The following is a 19,189-nucleotide window of genomic DNA, read 5'->3' as shown; positions in this document are numbered from 1 at the left end:
ACAAGGAAACGAATGGAAATAAGTCACTCTGCCTTCTTTTGGGTCATCCTAGGTAATCTACACATATACTGCTATATATGACAATTTATGTAACTGTATTTATGTGTACCTGAATAAATTTACTTACTAATTGAAGCTTGTAACAGGAGATGGTGTGGGATTGTATAGTTGAAACACTAAATAAAGGTTCCAGTTAGCTTTTGTGTCCTTATCTTCAAATTGGATCTTACAAAGCCCAGTAAAAATCTGTACGTTCCATTTAGTAGGCTGCACCAGTGCTGAAAGTATGAAGCCGATAGGTAGAGACATTCTCAAGCAATAGCACCAAACCAAATATCTCAAATTGTTAAATAAAATCAGCGAATTGGAACCTTCGCGTTAAACACTAATCTAAAAAAATTTTTAACTACAACACCTTTCAGGGTGACTTAGGAAAGTGAAAGGCTCTTGATTCAAACAACTGTAGCTCCCCTCCTTTTTCTTGGATCAAATGTGATTATCACCCATTCCCCCACGACTCTTGCTAACTTAGCGCTCCCCTCGTGAAATGAATCAAACGCGTGGGAGACACTGTTGTAGATGGCATAGAAACTAAGTTTTGGAGTAACAAGATTAAATGATGATTGGGGCAGTAACTGAATTGTGTATAGAAAAACGTTTGATAATCGGAAAGACATATTTTAAGAAAAAAAAAATAAGTACACAAGATACTACATAGTAAATAATTACTGCAGCTTGTTAGAAAATGCATTATTAAAAAAATGTAGCTGGGTAGCCATGTGGATGTGTATGTTTTTTACAGGGGTGATAGATATACCAGATCATTATTTAGTGGTAACTATAGTGAGGGTAAGAGGTAGATGGGCATAAGGTAAATAAAGAGATATTTATGGTAAAACATAGGCAACTATTACAAGATAGGTGAGGCTACAGATAATACAGGTTAAGGTTGCATATAGACTGTTCGCCACTAGTCAAGGATGCTTTATTCCCTTATATAGGAAATAAACTCTTGGTGTATATACAGTGTGTGATACTCACTTCTCAGTGTATATATTATGTGTGCATGGAGGGGTGTATATCTCCAGCTCTGAATTCTTTGATTAATATGAATACCACACATGGTTCTCAAACATTGCATCTCCACTTACATCTGACTCTTCCTCACTCCTACAAGATGTTATACCTCCCTGCCCAGTGCATGAAATCACTTCTTCCTTTCATGAACATTTAACAGTTGAAAATATTCCCTCCACCTTCCCATCCAACATCTCCCTGCTTTTGCTTTTAGCTACTGAATTTGTTTCCTAGACTTTCCCAACTTATTAATCTAACTCCAAAACGTTTTCTTATTCTCAAAAAACTTGTTGATAAAGCGTCTTCCACTTAAAGCGTCTTCCACTCTTTCATTGGATATAATTTTTCACTCCCTTATTATTTTAACCTCTTTTCCTCTCCGTATACTCCTCTGTATATCACTTCTACATTGTAAAAACTTGCCATATGTTAAATTTTTCTGCCTCGCTACCCTCTTTACCTCATCATTTCACCAACTCCTCTTGCCACTTGCATCCACTCTCCTATACCCACAAACCTCTACTGTACACTTGACACTGCGATCTGAAATCTACACCTTATCCTTTTGATTCTATCTTAATGACCCTCATGTGGTTCATACGCTCTAAATCCCATTTTCCAAACAGCCCTCCACGTATATGTACTATAACTCAGTGCACACACGTAAAGAGAGACATACTTATCAGAAAGAATAAAGTGTTAGTGTATAAATAGCTCGTGACCTTGAGCTAGCAACTAGCCAGCTCGATTCAGTTACCAAGTCATGATTATATGACAAAATCTCTCCGCATTAAAGTGTAAACACAAGGCAGTGTGATCGCTGGCTCAGGCAGCTGATGTTGAGTGCTTCTCTCAAGCAATTGTTCAACATTCTTAGTGTGTTTTTAACGCTGTTTTCATCAGACAGTCGATGAGGTAAGTTGATAATTCATATTTTGATCAAACGTCCAGAAGTTTAAAAGTATAAGTTGTGGTAACATGTGAAGTTTTATCTTGAAATAGATTCAATAATTTTTTATACCTTCTTAGGAAAAATGTCACTTGATACTTAACAAATGCAAATGGATATTTTTATTTCATATTTGACTAAAAAAAATAATTAATACGCCGTGCATGTTCAGGGTTTCGAAAACTAGTCGTTCTTCCTCTTCATGTCGAGTTGATATATTCATATGTACACACACACACACACACAGACGGGGCCAGGAGCTAGGAATCGACCCCTGCAACCACAAATAAGTGAGTACACACACACACACACACACACACACACACACACACACACACACACACACACACACACACACACACACACACACATATATATATATATATATATATATATATATATATAATATGTAGGTAGTAGGTTGGTAGACAGCAACCACCCAGGGAAGTACTACCGTCCTGCCAGATGACTGTGAAACAAAAACCTGTAACTGTTTTGCATGATGGTAGGATTGCTGGTTTCTTTTTCTGTCTCATAAACACGCTAGATAACAGGGATATCTTGCTACTCCTACTTACACTTTGGTCACACTTCACAGACACGCACATGCATATATATATATACATACATCTAGGTTTTTCTCCTTTTTCTTAATAGCTCTTGTCCCTTTTTATTTCTTCTATTGTCCATGGGGAAGTGGAAAAGAATCTTTCCTCCATAAGCCATGCGTGTCGTATGAGGCGACTAAAATGCCGGGAGCAATGGGCTAGTAACCCCTTCTCCTGTATACATTTACTAAAAAAGAGAAGAAGAAAAACTTTATAAAACTGGGTTGCTTAAATGTGCGTGGATGTAGTGCGGATGACAAGAAACAGATGATTGCTGATGTTATGAATGAAAAGAAGTTGGATGTCCTGGCTCTAAGCGAAACAAAGCTGAAGGGGGTAGGAGAGTTTCAGTGGGGGGAAATAAATGGGATTAAATCTGGAGTATCTGAGAGAGTTAGAGCAAAGGAAGGGGTAGCAGTAATGTTAAATGATCAGTTATGGAAGGAGAAGAGAGAATATGAATGTGTAAATTCAAGAATTATGTGGATTAAAGTAAAGGTTGGATGCGAGAAGTGGGTCATAATAAGCGTGTATGCACCTGGAGAAGAGAGGAATGCAGAGGAGAGAGAGAGATTTTGGGAGATGTTAAGTGAATGTATAGGAGCCTTTGAACCAAGTGAGAGAGTAATTGTGGTAGGGGACCTGAATGCTAAAGTAGGAGAAACTTTTAGAGAGGGTGTGGTAGGTAAGTTTGGGGTGCCAGGTGTAAATGATAATGGGAGCCCTTTGATTGAACTTTGTATAGAAAGGGGTTTAGTTATAGGTAATACATATTTTAAGAAAAAGAGGATAAATAAGTATACAAGATATGATGTAGGGCGAAATGACAGTAGTCTGTTGGATTATGTATTGGTAGATAAAAGACTGCTGAGTAGACTTCAGGATGTACATGTTTATAGAGGGGCCACAGATATATCAGATCACTTTCTAGTTGTAGCTACACTGAGAGTAAAAGGTAGATGGGATACAAGGAGAATAGAAGCATCAGGGAAGAGAGAGGTGAAGGTTTATAAACTAAAAGAGGAGGCAGTTAGGGTAAGATATAAACAGCTATTGGAGGATAGATGGACAAATGAGAGCATAGGCAATGGGGTCGAAGAGGTGTGGGGTAGGATTAAAAATGTAGTGTTAGAGTGTTCAGCAGAAGTTTGTGGTTACAGGAAAGTGGGTGCAGGAGGGAAGAGGAGCGATTGGTGGAATGATGATGTAAAGAGAGTAGTAAGGGAGAAAAAGTTAGCATATGAGAAGTTTTTACAAAGTAGAAGTGATGCAAGGAGGGAAGAGTATATGGAGAAAAAGAGAGAGGTTAAGAGAGTGGTGAAGCAATGTAAAAAGAGAGCAAATGAGAGAGTGGGTGAGATGTTATCAACAAATTTTGTTGAAAATAAGAAAAAGTTTTGGAGTGAGATTAACAAGTTAAGAAAGCCTAGAGAACAAATGGATTTGTCAGTTAAAAATAGGAGAGGAGAGTTATTAAATGGAGAGTTAGAGGTATTGGGAAGATGGAGGGAATATTTTGAGGAATTGTTAAATGTTGATGAAGATAGGGAAGCTGTGATTTCGTGTATAGGGCAAGGAGGAATAACATCTTGTAGGAGTGAGGAAGAGCCAGTTGTGAGTGTGGGGGAAGTTCGTGAGGCAGTAGGTAAAATGAAAGGGGGTAAGGCAGCCGGGATTGATGGGATAAAGATAGAAATGTTAAAAGCAGGTGGGGATATAGTTTTGGAGTGGTTGGTGCAATTATTTAATAAATGTATGGAAGAGGGTAAGGTACCTAGGGATTGGCAGAGAGCATGCATAGTTCCTTTGTATAAAGGCAAAGGGAATAAAAGAGAGTGCAAAAATTATAGTGGGATAAGTCTGTTGAGTGTACCTGGTAAAGTGTATGGTAGAGTTATAATTGAAAGAATTAAGAGTAAGACGGAGAATAGGATAGCAGATGAACAAGGAGGCTTTAGGAAAGGTAGGGGGTGTGTGGACCAGGTGTTTACAGTGAAACATATAAGTGAACAGTATTTAGATAAGGCTAAAGAGGTCTTTGTGGCATTTATGGATTTGGAAAAGGCGTATGACAGAGTGGATAGGGGGGCAATGTGGCAGATGTTGCAAGTGTATGGTGTAGGAGGTAGGTTACTGAAAGCAGTGAAGAGTTTTTACGAGGATAGTGAGGCTCAAGTTAGAGTATGTAGGAAAGAGGGAAATTTTTTCCCAGTAAAAGTAGGCCTTAGACAAGGATGTGTGATGTCACCGTGGTTGTTTAATATATTTATAGATGGGGTTGTAAGAGAAGTAAATGCGAGGGTCTTGGCAAGAGGCGTGGAGTTAAAAGATAAAGAATCACACACAAAGTGGGAGTTGTCACAGCTGCTCTTTGCTGATGACACTGTGCTCTTGGGAGATTCTGAAGAGAAGTTGCAGAGATTGGTGGATGAATTTGGTAGGGTGTGCAAAAGAAGAAAATTGAAGGTGAATACAGGAAAGAGTAAGGTTATGAGGATAACAAAAAGATTAGGTGATGAAAGATTGAATATCAGATTGGAGGGAGAGAGTATGGAGGAGGTGAACGTATTCAGATATTTGGGAGTGGACGTGTCAGCGGATGGGTCTATGAAAGATGAGGTGAATCATAGAATTGATGAGGGAAAAAGAGTGAGTGGTGCACTTAGGAGTCTGTGGAGACAAAGAACTTTGTCCTTGGAGGCAAAGAGGGGAATGTATGAGAGTATAGTTTTACCAACGCTCTTATATGGGTGTGAAGTGTGGGTGATGAATGTTGCAGCGAGGAGAAGGCTGGAGGCAGTGGAGATGTCATGTCTGAGGGCAATGTGTGGTGTGAATATAATGCAGAGAATTCGTAGTTTGGAAGTTAGGAGGAGGTGCGGGATTACCAAAACTGTTGTCCAGAGGGCTGAGGAAGGGTTGTTGAGGTGGTTCGGACATGTAGAGAGAATGGAGCGAAACAGAATGACTTCAAGAGTGTATCAGTCTGTAGTGGAAGGAAGGCGGGGTAGGGGTCGGCCAAGGAAAGGTTGGAGGGAGGGGGTAAAGGAGGTTTTGTGTGCGTGGGGCTTGGACTTCCAGCAGGCATGCATGAGCGTGTTTGATAGGAGTGAATGGAGACAAATGGTTTTTAATACTTGACGTGCTGTTGGAGTGTGAGCAAAGTAACATTTATGAAGGGATTCAGGGAAACCGGCAGGCCGGACTTGAGTCCTGGAGATGGGAAGTACAGTGCCTGCACTCTGAAGGAGGGGTGTTAATGTTGCAGTTTAAAAACTGTAGTGTAAAGCACCCTTCTGGCAAGACAGTGATGGAGTGAATGATGGTGAAAGTTTTTCTTTTTCGGGCCACCCTGCCTTGGTGGGAATCGGCCAGTGTGATAATAAAAAAATAAAAAAAAAATATATATATATATATATATATATATATATATATATATATATATATATATATATATATATATATATATATATATATATATATATATATATATTTATTATAAAATATATATATTTTTTATTATAATATATATATATATATATTTTTTATTTTATTATCACACCGGCCGATTCCCACCAAGGCAGGGTGGCCCGAAAAAGAAAAACTTTCACCATCATTCACTCCATCACTGTCTTGCCAGAAGGGTGCTTTACACTACAGTTTTTAAACTGCAACATTAACACCCCTCCTTCAGAGTGCAGGCACTGTACTTCCCATCTCCAGGACTCAAGTCCGGCCTGCCGGTTTCCCTGAATCCCTTCATAAATGTTACTTTGCTCACACTCCAACAGCACGTCAAGTATTAAAAACCATTTGTCTCCATTCACTCCTATCAAACACGCTCACGCATGGTTTAGAAAGACACGTAAGCAAACACTATAACATATTTATTAGAAAACGTTTCGGTCCTGGAACCTTGATCACTTCTAACATACAGAGGTAGAAAGACATTATATATATAGGCGGAGAGTGAGATGTGACGCACGTGACCTGAGGAATGTCATAAGAACATAAGAATGGAGGAACACTGTAGAAGGCCTACAGTGTTCCTCCATTCTTATGTTCTTATGACATTCCTCAGGTCACGTGCGTCACATCTCACTCTCCGCCTATATATATAATGTCTTTCTACCTCTGTATGTTAGAAGTGATCAAGGTTCCAGGACCGAAACGTTTTCTAATAAATATGTTATAGTGTTTGCTTACGTGTCTTTCTAAACCAACTTGTCGGTATTTATTACCAAGGTTTATACCACGCTCACGCATGCCTGCTGGAAGTCCAAGCCCCTCGCACACAAAACCTCCTTTACCCCCTCCCTCCAACCCTTCCTAGGCCGACCCCTACCCCGCCTTCCTTCCACTACAGACTGATACACTCTTGAAGTCATTCTGTTTCGCTCCATTCTCTCTACATGTCCGAACCACCTCAACAACCCTTCCTCAGCCCTCTGGACAACAGTTTTGGTAATCCCGCACCTCCTCCTAACTTCCAAACTACGAATTCTCTGCATTATATTCACACCACACATTGCCCTCAGACATGACATCTCCACTGCCTCCAGCCTTCTCCTCGCTGCAACATTCATCACCCACGCTTCACACCCATATAAGAGCGTTGGTAAAACTATACTCTCATACATTCCCCTCTTTGCCTCCAAGGACAAAGTTCTTTGTCTCCACAGACTCCTAAGTGCACCACTCACTCTTTTTCCCTCATCAATTCTATGATTCACCTCATCTTTCATAGACCCATCCGCTGACACGTCCACTCCCAAATATCTGAATACGTTCACCTCCTCCATACTCTCTCCCTCCAATCTGATATTCAATCTTTCATCACCTAATCTTTTTGTTATCCTCATAACCTTACTCTTTCCTGTATTCACCTTTAATTTTCTTCTTTTGCACACCCTACCAAATTCATCCACCAATCTCTGCAACTTCTCTCTCTCTCTCTCTCTCTCTCTCTCTATATATATATATATATATATATATATATATATATATATATATATATATATATATATATATATATATATATATATATATATATATAAAGAAAGGTTCAAGGCCTGAGCTTGCTACCATCTGCAGCTCATAAGGCTGCCATCCCCACGAGCCCCTTCGAGGCGGGGTAGATGGCAGACCAAAGGCCTAGCTTCTCCCTACGAGCCCCGTGAGGGCGGGGAATGTGGCTAGGCCTGGGGACACTTGGTCCCAAAGATGAGGAGGTACTTGTCCCTCCTCCCATGGGAGACTTAAGTCTCGAGACACTTCCCAGATAGGGAGCCAAGGCCGGGTCACCACTACTTGGAAAAGACCCGGGCCGGGAGAATACCGGCGAATAAAAAAAAATATATATATATATAAAGTGTGTGTGTGTGTGGAAGAACGACTAGTTTTCGAAACCCTGAACATGCACGGCGTATTAATTATTTTTTTTAGTCAAATATGAAATAAAAATATCCATTTGCATTTCTTAAGTATCAAGTGACATTTTTCTTAAGAAAAATGTCACTTGATATTTAACAATATTTAACAATATATTAAACAACCGTGGATGTTTAATATATTGTTAAATATATTAAACAACCGTGGTTGTTTAATATATTTATAGATGGGGTTGTAAGAGAAGTAAATGCGAGGGTCTTGGCAAGAGGCGTGGAGTTAAAAGATAAAGAATCACACACAAAGTGGGAGTTGTCACAGCTGCTCTTTGCTGATGACACTGTGCTCTTGGGAGATTCTGAAGAGAAGTTGCAGAGATTGGTGGATGAATTTGGTAGGGTGTGCAAAAGAAGAAAATTAAAGGTGAATACAGGAAAGAGTAAGGTTATGAGGATAACAAAAAGATTAGGTGATGAAAGATTGGATATCAGATTGGAGGGAGAGAGTATGGAGGGGGTGAATGTATTCAGATATTTGGGAGTGGACGTGTCAGCGGATGGGTTAATGAAAGTTGAATCATAGAGTTGATGAGGGGAAAAGGGTGAGTGGTGCACTTAGGAGTCTGTGGAGACAAAGAACTTTGTCCTTGGAGGCAAAGAGGGGAATGTATGAGAGTATAGTTTTACCAACGCTCTTATATGAGTGTGAAACATAGGTGATGAATGTTGCAGCGAGGAGAAGGCTGGAGGCAGTGGAGATGTCATGTCTGAGGGCAATGTGTGGTGTGAATATAATGCAGAGAATTCGTTGTTTGGAAGTTAGGAGGTGTGGGACTGCCAAAACTGTTGTCCAGAAGGCTGAAGAAGGGTTGTTGAGGTGGGTCGGACATGTAGAGAGAATGGAGCGAAACAGAATTACTTCAAGAGTGTAACAGTCTGTAGTGGAACGAAGGCGGGGTACGGGTCGGCCTAGGATAGGTTGGAGGGAGGGGGTAAAGGAGGTTCTGTGTGCGAAGGGCTTGGACTTCCAGCAGGCATGCGTGAGCATGTTTGATAGGAGTGAATGGAGACAAATGGTTTTTAATACTTGACGTGCTGTTGGAGTGTGAACAAAGTAACATTTATGAAGGGGTTCAGGGAAGCCGGCAGGCCGGAGTTGAGTCCTGGAGATGGGAAGTACAGTGCCTGCACACTGAAGGGGTGTTAAATGAGTTCTTGCTAATTGACCAGTTTTACATATTCGGCACGATATATATATATATATATATATATATATATATATATATATATATATATATATATATATATATATATATATATATATATATATATATATATATATATATATATATATATATATATATATTAGCACATTGGCCGATTCCGACCAAGGCAGGGTGGCCCGAAAAAGAAAAACTTTCACCATCATTCACTCCATCACTGTCTTGCCAGAAGGGTGCCTTACACTACAGTTCTTGAACTGCAACATTAAGCTATTTTTCGGTATATATAACTCAACTTCCATAATTTTTCGATTTTTGGGTGAGCGCGCGCGGAAATTTGCCCTACAGCCCCCTTAAAATTAAGTCCTTTCTGAAATTTTCTCTTATACGTTTAAAGATATATATTTTTCATTAATGTTTGTGTAAAAAAATTTAATTTTGCACCAAAAGAATCTTAGAAAACTTACCTAACCTTTTCATAACAAGAACAATTTATTTTAGCCTAACCCAACTAAATATATTTTAGTTTTGTTTATAATAATTTAATACTAAACAAACACAGTGAAATATATTTTTTTCGTTAGGTTCAGAATGATTTTGGCGAAATTATTGCATACAGAAATTTTCGCTTGTCCTATATGGCAAGATGAGCGTTGCTATTTAAGCCAAGATCGCAAGTTCTGCCTATTCGGCACGACATATATATATATGTATATAATATATATATATATATATATATATATATATATATATATATATATATATATATATATATATATATATATATATATATATATATATATATATATGCAATAAGATCACAGTAAACAGGTGATTTCAAAATATGCAAAACAACCACTCTGAAAGAATAGAGAAATTCCAAGCGCTTTCGTGACTACTCACATTATCAAGGAACTATAAAAGTGAAGCATCCAAGGAAGCTATATAAGGGGTCCGGCCAGCACCTCACTATCAGATCCCACAACGGTTAAACACGTGACGCGCGGCGAGCCAACTTGGATAGGTCCTTTGCACAACTCACCCCCAAGCTATTTATTTGTCCAGTGTATTATTAAATTCTTCCCAAATTCTATTAATTATAAATGGATCTAATTTATATAAACCAAAGGAAATATATTATTGTCAAAACTGCTTTTTATGAAACAAGATTCAATTATATTCCTGTCGACCATGGACTTGCTTGATACTACTTTCTCAACTTTTTGAAAATCAATTGGATGGTTAAAATCTCTTACATGAATAAATAGAGCATTGGAATCTTGTCCTGACAGGCGTGGATTTAGTGGATAGGGTTCCCAATATGTTCACTGGAAATAAAATGTCTGCCACACTCTCACTGTTAAGTGTTACACCGGTTCTGTGTTCTGATGCTCTGGCCAAGGAAGAAGTTCAGAATTTACTAAAAGAAGATTTTGATTTGGTTCTCCTCAGCGTATTTATATCTGACTGTTTCTTGTCATTGATTTATCAGATGAAGGTAAGTCATGTGTCATGTTTAATGCATGTTTTAATGTGTTAAAGTAATGTAGGTAATGTACATATGTAAACATAGTTATTTCTACACAATGATATAATGGCAGAGAAACGCTAATTGTTTATAAAATCTTGATTACTTTTATTTTTTGCTATTATTATTTTTGCTAGTAACAGTAGTAGTAGTAATGGTAGTAGTAGTAGTAATGGTAGTAGTAGTAGTGGTGGTAGTAGTAGTACTAGTAGTAGTAGTGGTGGTAATAGTAGTAATGGTCGTAGTAGTAGTAGTAGTATAGTAGTAGTAGCACGTATTACAGAGCCTTGTAGTTTACTATTATATTTATTCCTTGGCAGGTTCCTTTCGTATACGTTAATCCAGCAGGGCTGATGGGGCCATTCTCATCAATGATAGGTAACCCACGCTTTCCTTCCTATGATGCCTCTCCTATGTTAGACTACAAACATCCTATGACCTTAATGCAGCGAGCAATCAGCACTTTGTCTGATCTTGTCCTCGAATTCCTCTTCTCTTATATTGCGGCCAACAGGTACGTAATTATTTGCGATTTTTTAAATTATTATTTTTGTGAATACCTAAAATGGTTCATCTACAATAGCGAGGTATTATGATGGGAATAATGGAAATATGTGGTTTATACTGTTAATATTAAGAACATAAGAACATAAGAAAGAAGGAACACTGCAACAGGCCTACTGACCCATGCGGAGTAGGTCCATGTCCCCCCCGGATTAGATAAATGACCCACCCCCCGGATTATCCCAATGACCCACCCATTCTGGTCATCCCAACTCAAGGATGGAGCACTGTACCAGAGCCAGCAGTACAAGCTAGTCAGGTCCAACTCACACCCACCCACACCCACTCATGTATTTACCTAACCTATTTTTAAAACTACACAACGTTTTAGCCCGTGGGCTGTTACCAAGCACCATGGCTTGTTGTAGTGTTTTAAAATCTCAGGTTCAAGTGTTGAGGAAGGAGATTCTACTTCTTCAGGAGGAAAATAGGAAGCTGAAGCTTCGCATAGATGAGCTTGGGAGCGAGTGTGAGAAGGATTTAGCTGGTAAGGAAGGAATGGTCACCAGCAGTGATAGTGGCAGCCGCTTTAAGTGGCAAGTGTTCACAGTTCAGGAAGAAGGAAGATGAGAGTCAATAGAGAAGATGTGAAGGTAGGAAATCGATTCTCTGTTCTCCAAGACGAGTGTACTTCAGTGGTTAGTGAGGTTGAAAGTACCACTGATTCCCCTGCTAATCAAGGTAAGAATACTTTAATAGTAGGCGGTTCTCAGGTAAGATATGTGGACCGTGCATTTTGTAACAGAGACAGAAAGGTCAGACAGAGAGTGTGCCTTCCTGGAGCTGGTGTTGGTGACACAGCAGGTTGAATAATATTATGGAAGTTAATGGGAACAAGCCCATTATCTGTCTTAATGCTGGGAGTAATGACATTGGGAAGGGCAGGAGAGAGGAGCTGCTGGATATGTACAGGTTAGCCATAGAAGTAGTTAGGTCTAAGGGAGGGATCCCAGTCATATGTAGCATCTTGCCTAGAAAGGGAGTGGGCAATGAATGGATGTCTAGGGCAATTGGTATAAATTGCTGGCTAGACAGGTACTGCAAGGAACTTGCAATCCCATTCATTGATAACTGGGACCTATTCTTTGGCAAACGTGATATGTATGCAATGGATGGGGCTCATCTCTCTGGGGATGGAGTGATTGCATTAGCCAATTCAATTGAGAGGGTAATTGATGACTTGTCTAGGAATTTAAACTGATAGATTATAGAGGTATGGGTGTTTGTGGGAAACAATCAGGCTGCAGCATTAGGGTTAAAAAGAGCAGTTATTACCGGGATACCTCAGGGATATGTTTAAAAGACAATATTCAAAATAAAGTTGCTAGTAATGGCAAATCAATTGATCAACAAACAAAGAGAGATACGCGAGGGCAACGAGTGACTAGCGCCCTTAAGGTTTACTATACAAATAGTAGGAGTCTAAGAAATAAGATAGATGAGCTAAGATTACTTGCAGGTGTAGGTAATATAGATATTGGAAATATAAACACATATGCAGTATAATGTGATCCTTTATTGACAACGTTTCACCCACACAGTGGGCTTTTTCAAGTCACACACAGATCTGTGTGTGACTTGAAAAAGCCCACTGTGTGGGTGAAACGTTGTCAATAAAGGATCACATTATACTGCATATGTGTTTATATTTCCATTGTGTCGGTATTTTATACCATTTATTTCCATCGTAATATAGATATTATTGGTATAACAGAGACCTGGTTCAACCTGAAAGATAGAGAAATGCCTTCTGAACGCAACATACAGGGTTATAAACTATTCCACATTGATAGGGTCAACAGGAAGGGTGGTGGAGTGGCGGTGTTTGTCCGAGAAAATTTAAATTGATATAAGATTAGAAGCATCGAACACTGAATCTGTTTGGCTACAGTTTCTCGAGGGACGTGACAAATTAATTTTGGACGTGATTTATAGGCCCCCAAACCTTGATAGGGAGTGCAGTAAGCTGTTATGGGACGAAATTCATAAGGCATCTAGATATGAAAATGTTGTGATAATGGGAGATTTTAACTTTAGACAACTTAATTGGAACAATATGACAGGAAATCTTGAGTCTAGTGACTTTCTTGATACGGTTCAGGATTGCTTTTTAGATCAAGTTGTGACAGAACCAACTAGAGGAAACAATCTGCTTGACTTGGTTCTTGCCAACAAAGATTCACTAATTAATAATCTTGAGGTTAATGATGAGCTTGGGGAAAGTGATCACAAATCACTTAGTTTTAATATTTCATAGAATTACCCAGATAACTGCAATCAAATCTCTGTCCCAGATTTTCGCTTGGCCACTTCATGGGACCGAAAAATTACCTGGGTGGGCTAAATTGGGATGTCCTGACTATGGGTCAGGTAGATGATCTTGGTTGCCAATATGACGTTTTTCAAAGCATAGTTCCAGCTGCCCAGACAACTTTTGTTCCGAGTAGGGAAATTAGATCTAACAAAAATGATCCCAAATGGATGAACATTAGATTAAAACATCTCATTGGTCAAAAGAGAGGCATATATAGGTGTATCAAAAGAGGGGATGGGCAGTTAAGATATCAATATATTCAATTAAAGAGAGAAATAAAGAAAGGAATAAGAAAAGTAAAAAGGGATTATGAGGCTAAGGTCGCAAGGGATTCAAAGACTAACCCAAAAGGGTTCTTTCAGGTATACAAAAGTAAAATTAGGGACAAGACTGGCCCACTTAAGAATAACTCTAGTCAGATCACTGACAGTGATAAGGATATGTGTGAAATTCTCAATACTTACTTCCTCTCAGTTTTCACCCAGGAAAATACTAGCGATATTCCTGAAATAATAGATTATGTAGAACAGGATAATAAACTATGTACAATTGCAGTAACTAGTGACATGGTCCTCAGACAAATAGAGAAACTAAAACCTAACAAGAAGGTCCAAAATTATGATAGATCGTCCACAAGAGCCAGCAGAGGTGGCCCTCTACTGGATCAAGTATGTTATACGACACCAGGGAGCATACCATCTCCGGTGTCCTGCTGTCACCATGCCATGGTTAGTACAACTCTACTTCAATATATAAGTTAGCATTAATAAAAGTAACATGTAGCATCGTATGTTTTGTCGTTTAGTAGATAATTAAAACAAAAACCAAAGAATGAAGGTCACAATATTTTGGAAGAATCATTTCCCAGCAAAACAAAATATCCGGAAGGGAAGCTAGAAAAAAAAAGCTCCAGTCCATCCTAAACATTGCAATGATCCAGGACAGAGAGAAACATTTAGATTTCATTTTCAGTTTTTGGCTAGCCTTGAAATTTTCTTTTATTTTCGTTCAAGAATTGGTATTGTCTTCACCCCAATGTATTAGCGTGTATTTGCCCCTTACTCTTTGTTTTAATAGCATTGTCATGGCAATAAAAATTTGTTTTCTGTTTAATGATATCTGTATTGTTTTTAGAGAAACAGGTGGATGATCAGAATATAATTCATCTGCTTTATCTACTAGGTTATTAATTTCATGTAGAACACAATGAGATATATATGTATATATATATATATATATATATATATATATATATATATATATATATATATATATATATATATATATATATATATATATCTTTGAAGGAGTCGTGGTAAAAATCATGGCAGTAACTCACCTAATGAAAACCTATTCATTTTTCTTTATTTAAGCTTTTGTTAATTTTATTAATTTTTTTCTGTTTTTCATACCATAGTTCCATCTTGTCTTAAGAGTGTTGTTATAATTTCAGGTACGAGCTGTACAACGTAGACGTGTGGGCAACAGTAGTTGTTTTGCTCGTCATTATCAGCTACGTCTCAGTACGACTTATAATTTCCTTGTGTTCCTGGCTCTTCTCCAAATCCAAGGCCAAAACTGATTAAAATTGTTCTTGCCTAATGAATGTTTCCTGTCATTCCATTCCATGCACTGTTAGGTCCGAGTGCTTCGATGGGAAACTATTATTATACTTTATATGGATGAGGTAATTTCTGTTACCAAGGATAAGTTAATAACAGATACTGAGTCATTGCATAACCTGAGAGAGTTATCCCAGTATCACATAACCTCAGCCTCCTGTGTCTCAACCCTTGCTGGAAACCTAGTAGCCCCGCCTCAGAAGCCTAAATAGTAGCTGCAGCTGGTCTATTAACAGATCCAGGAGCTGTATTTCAATCTTCTCAAGTACTCCAAGACCTTTATATCAGTTTTAAAAGACCCAGAAGCCAGAGATGCACATATTCAAGAAGTCTACCCGCTGCATCTTAACACCGACGAAAGGGCCAAACACTACTGATTAACACTCAAAATTACCAGGAGCTAGAACTATGAAACAACGAAAATTGATGAGCGATTTTCAAAAATTAGAAAAATTCTGAATCAACGACGACTGATAACCATATAGACTAGTTTCCAAATGGGGTTAATTCCCTTTTATATCACGAAACAGAGTGAACATGCATAAGTACATAACGAAAGAATACTGCAGCAAACTTACTGGCCTATGCTAAACAAGTCCCCCTCAAAACCACTCTAACCCACTCATGTACCCGTTCAACTTACATTTGAAGCTTCCATAATAATTTTGTCTCAAATTACCTGGGAGTTTTATCTAAATTTCTCTAAATTGAATCCATTGCTGCGAGTACTGTCTTGGTTAAATATTTTCAACGCGATATTTATCTCTCCTAGATCTTTCTCGTATTGACTTTGTCTAAAATCTACCATGTTTAGCTTGTAAGTGCCTTAGTTATTTCCTTATCCTAGGATTAGAACGTTTCACTTGTCAAAGTTCAACTGTGTGTACCACTTCTCCGATCACACCAACATATCCAAATCATCTGTTGCCTTCTAGTGTCCACATCAGAAATTATGTGACGGCCTATTTTAGTGCCATCGGCAGACTTACGTTGCTTTTTATTTCCAAATCCGTGCGGTTTATGTACATTTTTAACCATAATGGTCCCACCAGTGACCTCTTTGGTACACCACTCGTGAAAAGTCCCCATTCCGATTTCTTCCAATTATTAGAAACTCTCTGTTGCTCTGTAAAACTATGCTGACATTCGTTGATCAAATTATATCTTTCAAAGTGGCTTCGAACTACATCAGCAATTATTGATTCCATGAACTTTCCCATAACTGAAGTTAGACTGATTAATCTATAATTTGAAGTTAAGGACCTATCTCCAGCTTTGCAAGTGGGTATCACATGTGCCATTTTTCACTTATCCGGTACAATACCTTTTTGCTGTGATTCGTTGAAGAGACCAGTTAATGGTTCTTCACAATCATTTAAAACCCTTGTTTGGCAAAACCAAGTCCACCAGGTTAGTCCCTCTAGTTGGTTCCGACACGCTGTTTTAAAAAGCATTTCTGGATCATTACGAGAAAGTCACTAAACTCTAGATTACCTGTCTTTAATTGTTCCGGTTGATTTAGCCAAAGTTAAAAATTTCCCATTAAAACTTCATTTCTATTTTTAAGATGCCTAAGCAATTTCATCCCAAAGAAGTTTACTATGGTCACTATCGAGGTTTGAGGGCCTGTATATAACACCTTTTTCGTGTCATTCGAGAACGTGCATCTTTTGTACTGTTACTGAAGCATCAATATACCTTTTTCCCTAACATACCAACTCCGCCTTATTTCCTGTTGATTCTGTCAGTGTAGAATAATTTACATCCATTGTATGTGACACTCAGCAGACATGTCCCTATTTTAGTTATTAAGATAATATCTATGTTCACTTCTGTACTTCAGTATAAACATTTGATCTACACATCCCCTACCCATTATAAATTCCTTGTTCATCTACGGTCTCGCTCTCCGTCTTACTCCTTGTACTACGACTATTTGAATAAAATAGACACTATGACCATTTTTCCTGTTTTTTTATCAGTTATATCCCCTCAAAGAAGGTTCCTTGATGCTGGTGAGGGGCTCTTGATCTAGGGAACTGGATCTGTGCTCCAGTTCCCTCAGTTAAACCTGAATACCTTCCATCCCTCCCCCAAGCACTGTATAATCCTATGGGTTTAGTGCTTCCCCCTTGATTATAATAATAATAATAATATCAGTTATATTATGAGGTATCTGTTGTCTGAACGTTTACCTAACATGTCCTGAATAATCCTTTATTTTTAATTTGTTGTAGGTTTTAAATAAAAAGTTATCTCCTAAATGAAACTGAGTAAAAATATTTATGTAGGGTAGCTACAGAAATTTCATATATGGTGGTAAGATATTTCAGTTGTTATATAACTGAAATTACGAACTAGTATATCTCCTTTAATTGTAACTGCTTTTCACATAGTTTAATTACTTACCTGTTTTAACTTTCAAGTTTTAAGTAAGTTATTACAAGGAAGCTGTATAGCCCTTGTGGCTTAGCGCTTCTTTTTTGATTATAATAATAATAATAATTACAAGGAAACCAAAACTTTGACTTTCTTTCGGTTATCCTAGATAATCTACACATATACTGCTATGTATGATAATTTATGTCACTGTATTTGTGTACCTGTACCTGAATAAAGTTACGAACTGAGGCTTGTAACAGATACACTGAATAAAGATTCGTTACAGATTTTGTGTCCTTTACAATGGTACCTACAAAGCATTTTAAAAATCTATACATTCCTTTAAGTAGGCTGCACCAGTGTTGAAAGTATGAAGCCGATAGGTAGAGACATTCTTAAGCAATAGCACTAAAACAAATATCTCAAATTGTTAAATAAAATCAGCAAATTGAAACCTACGCGTTAAACGCCAATCTAAACATTTTTTATGTAACTACAACACCTTTCAAGGTGACTTAGGGAAGTGAAAGGCTCTTGATCCAAATAACTGTAGCTACCCTCCCCTCAAGGAAGGCTCCTTGACGCTGGTGAGGGGCTCTTGATCTAGGGAATTGGATCTGTGCTCCAGTTGGATCTGTGCTCCAGTTCCCTGAATTAAGCCTGAATGCCTTCCATCCCCCCATAGGCGCTGTATAATCCTACGGGTTTAGTGCTTCCCCCTTGATTATAATAATAATAATGTAGCTACCCTCCCTTTCCTTGGATCAAATGTGATTATCACTCATTCTCCCACGACTCTTGCGAATTTAGTGCTCCCCTCATGAAATGAATCAAACGCGTGGGAGACACTGTTGTAGATGGCATAGAAACTAAGTTTTGGAGTACCATGATTAAATGATAATGGGGCCTTAACTGAATTGTGAACAGAAAAAACGTTTGATAATAGGCAAGACATTTTAAGAAAAAAAAAAGACAATAAATAAGTACAATAGATACGACATGAAGAAATAACTGCAATTTGTTAGAAAATATATTAGTAAAAACTATTGATGGGTAGACATGTGGACGTGTATGTTTATATAGGGCCGATAGATACATCTGATCACTATGGATCGACACCATGCCTTCTAGGGTAGGGTAGGTGCCTGAGCCCGAGCTTACAGCTCACAAGACTGTCATTCCCATTAACCCCCTTGGGGCGGGGATGGCAGACCAGAGAGGCCTAGCTTGTGGCTAGGCCTGGGAACAATTGGTCCCAAAGATGAGGAGGTACTTGGGCCTCCTCCCATGGGAGACTTAGGTCTCAGACACTCCCTAAAGAAGGAGCCAAGGCCGGGCCACCATTTGGAAAAGGCCCGGGCCGGGAGAATACCGGCGAATCTTTAATAATATTAATAATGATCACTAGTGGTAGCTATAGTGAGGGTAAGAGGTAGAAGAGCACAAAGAGAATGTCATCAGTAGATAAAAGTTAAGTAAAAATAGGTAAATAATGAGATATTTATGGTAAAACATAAGCAACTATTGCAAGACAG

At 38.4% G+C, this 19,189-nt stretch overlaps 2 protein-coding genes across 3 annotated transcripts in view; both read left to right on the top strand.

Moving 5' to 3' along the window:
* The first annotated feature begins 1,849 nt into the window (after positions 1–1,849).
* The window catches only part of LOC128700509 (UDP-glucosyltransferase 2), a 41,070-nt gene continuing 23,730 nt past the window's right edge, over positions 1,850–19,189 (top strand). Inside the window, exon 1 of the mRNA XM_070098921.1 lies at positions 1,850–1,992. The gene's annotated coding sequence lies outside the window, so the exon portion shown is untranslated. The remainder of the gene's footprint in view (positions 1,993–19,189) is intronic.
* Positions 10,077–17,235, top strand: LOC128700513 (uncharacterized). 2 transcript variants are annotated; one of them, XM_053793758.2, is made up of 4 exons: positions 10,077–10,742; positions 11,093–11,286; positions 14,276–14,378; positions 15,104–17,235. In XM_053793758.2, exons 1-4 carry the CDS (start codon positions 10,566–10,568, stop codon positions 15,230–15,232), a joined length of 603 nt encoding a protein of 200 aa, XP_053649733.1. In that variant the 5' UTR covers positions 10,077–10,565; the 3' UTR covers positions 15,233–17,235. The 2 variants fall into 2 exon arrangements, with proteins under 2 accessions (XP_053649733.1, XP_053649732.1); XM_053793757.2 differs by having other exon boundaries at positions 10,080–10,742; positions 14,228–14,378.

The sequence above is a fragment of the Cherax quadricarinatus genome, chromosome 65 (assembly GCF_038502225.1).
Source record: "Cherax quadricarinatus isolate ZL_2023a chromosome 65, ASM3850222v1, whole genome shotgun sequence".
NCBI lineage: Eukaryota > Metazoa > Arthropoda > Malacostraca > Decapoda > Parastacidae > Cherax > Cherax quadricarinatus.
This window is presented reverse-complemented; position numbering and strand designations above follow the sequence as displayed.

Bases quoted from the DNA above. Each gene is read 5' to 3' on its own strand.
- LOC128700513 (XM_053793757.2), top strand. From the start codon at position 10,566: ATGTTCACTGGAAATAAAATGTCTGCCACACTCTCACTGTTAAGTGTT. The intron at 11,287-14,227 runs GTACGTAATTAT...CATGGTCCTCAG, and splicing joins TCTTATATTGCGGCCAACAG to ACAAATAGAGAAACTAAAAC. The intron at 14,379-15,103 runs GTTAGTACAACT...TTATAATTTCAG, and splicing joins CCTGCTGTCACCATGCCATG to GTACGAGCTGTACAACGTAG.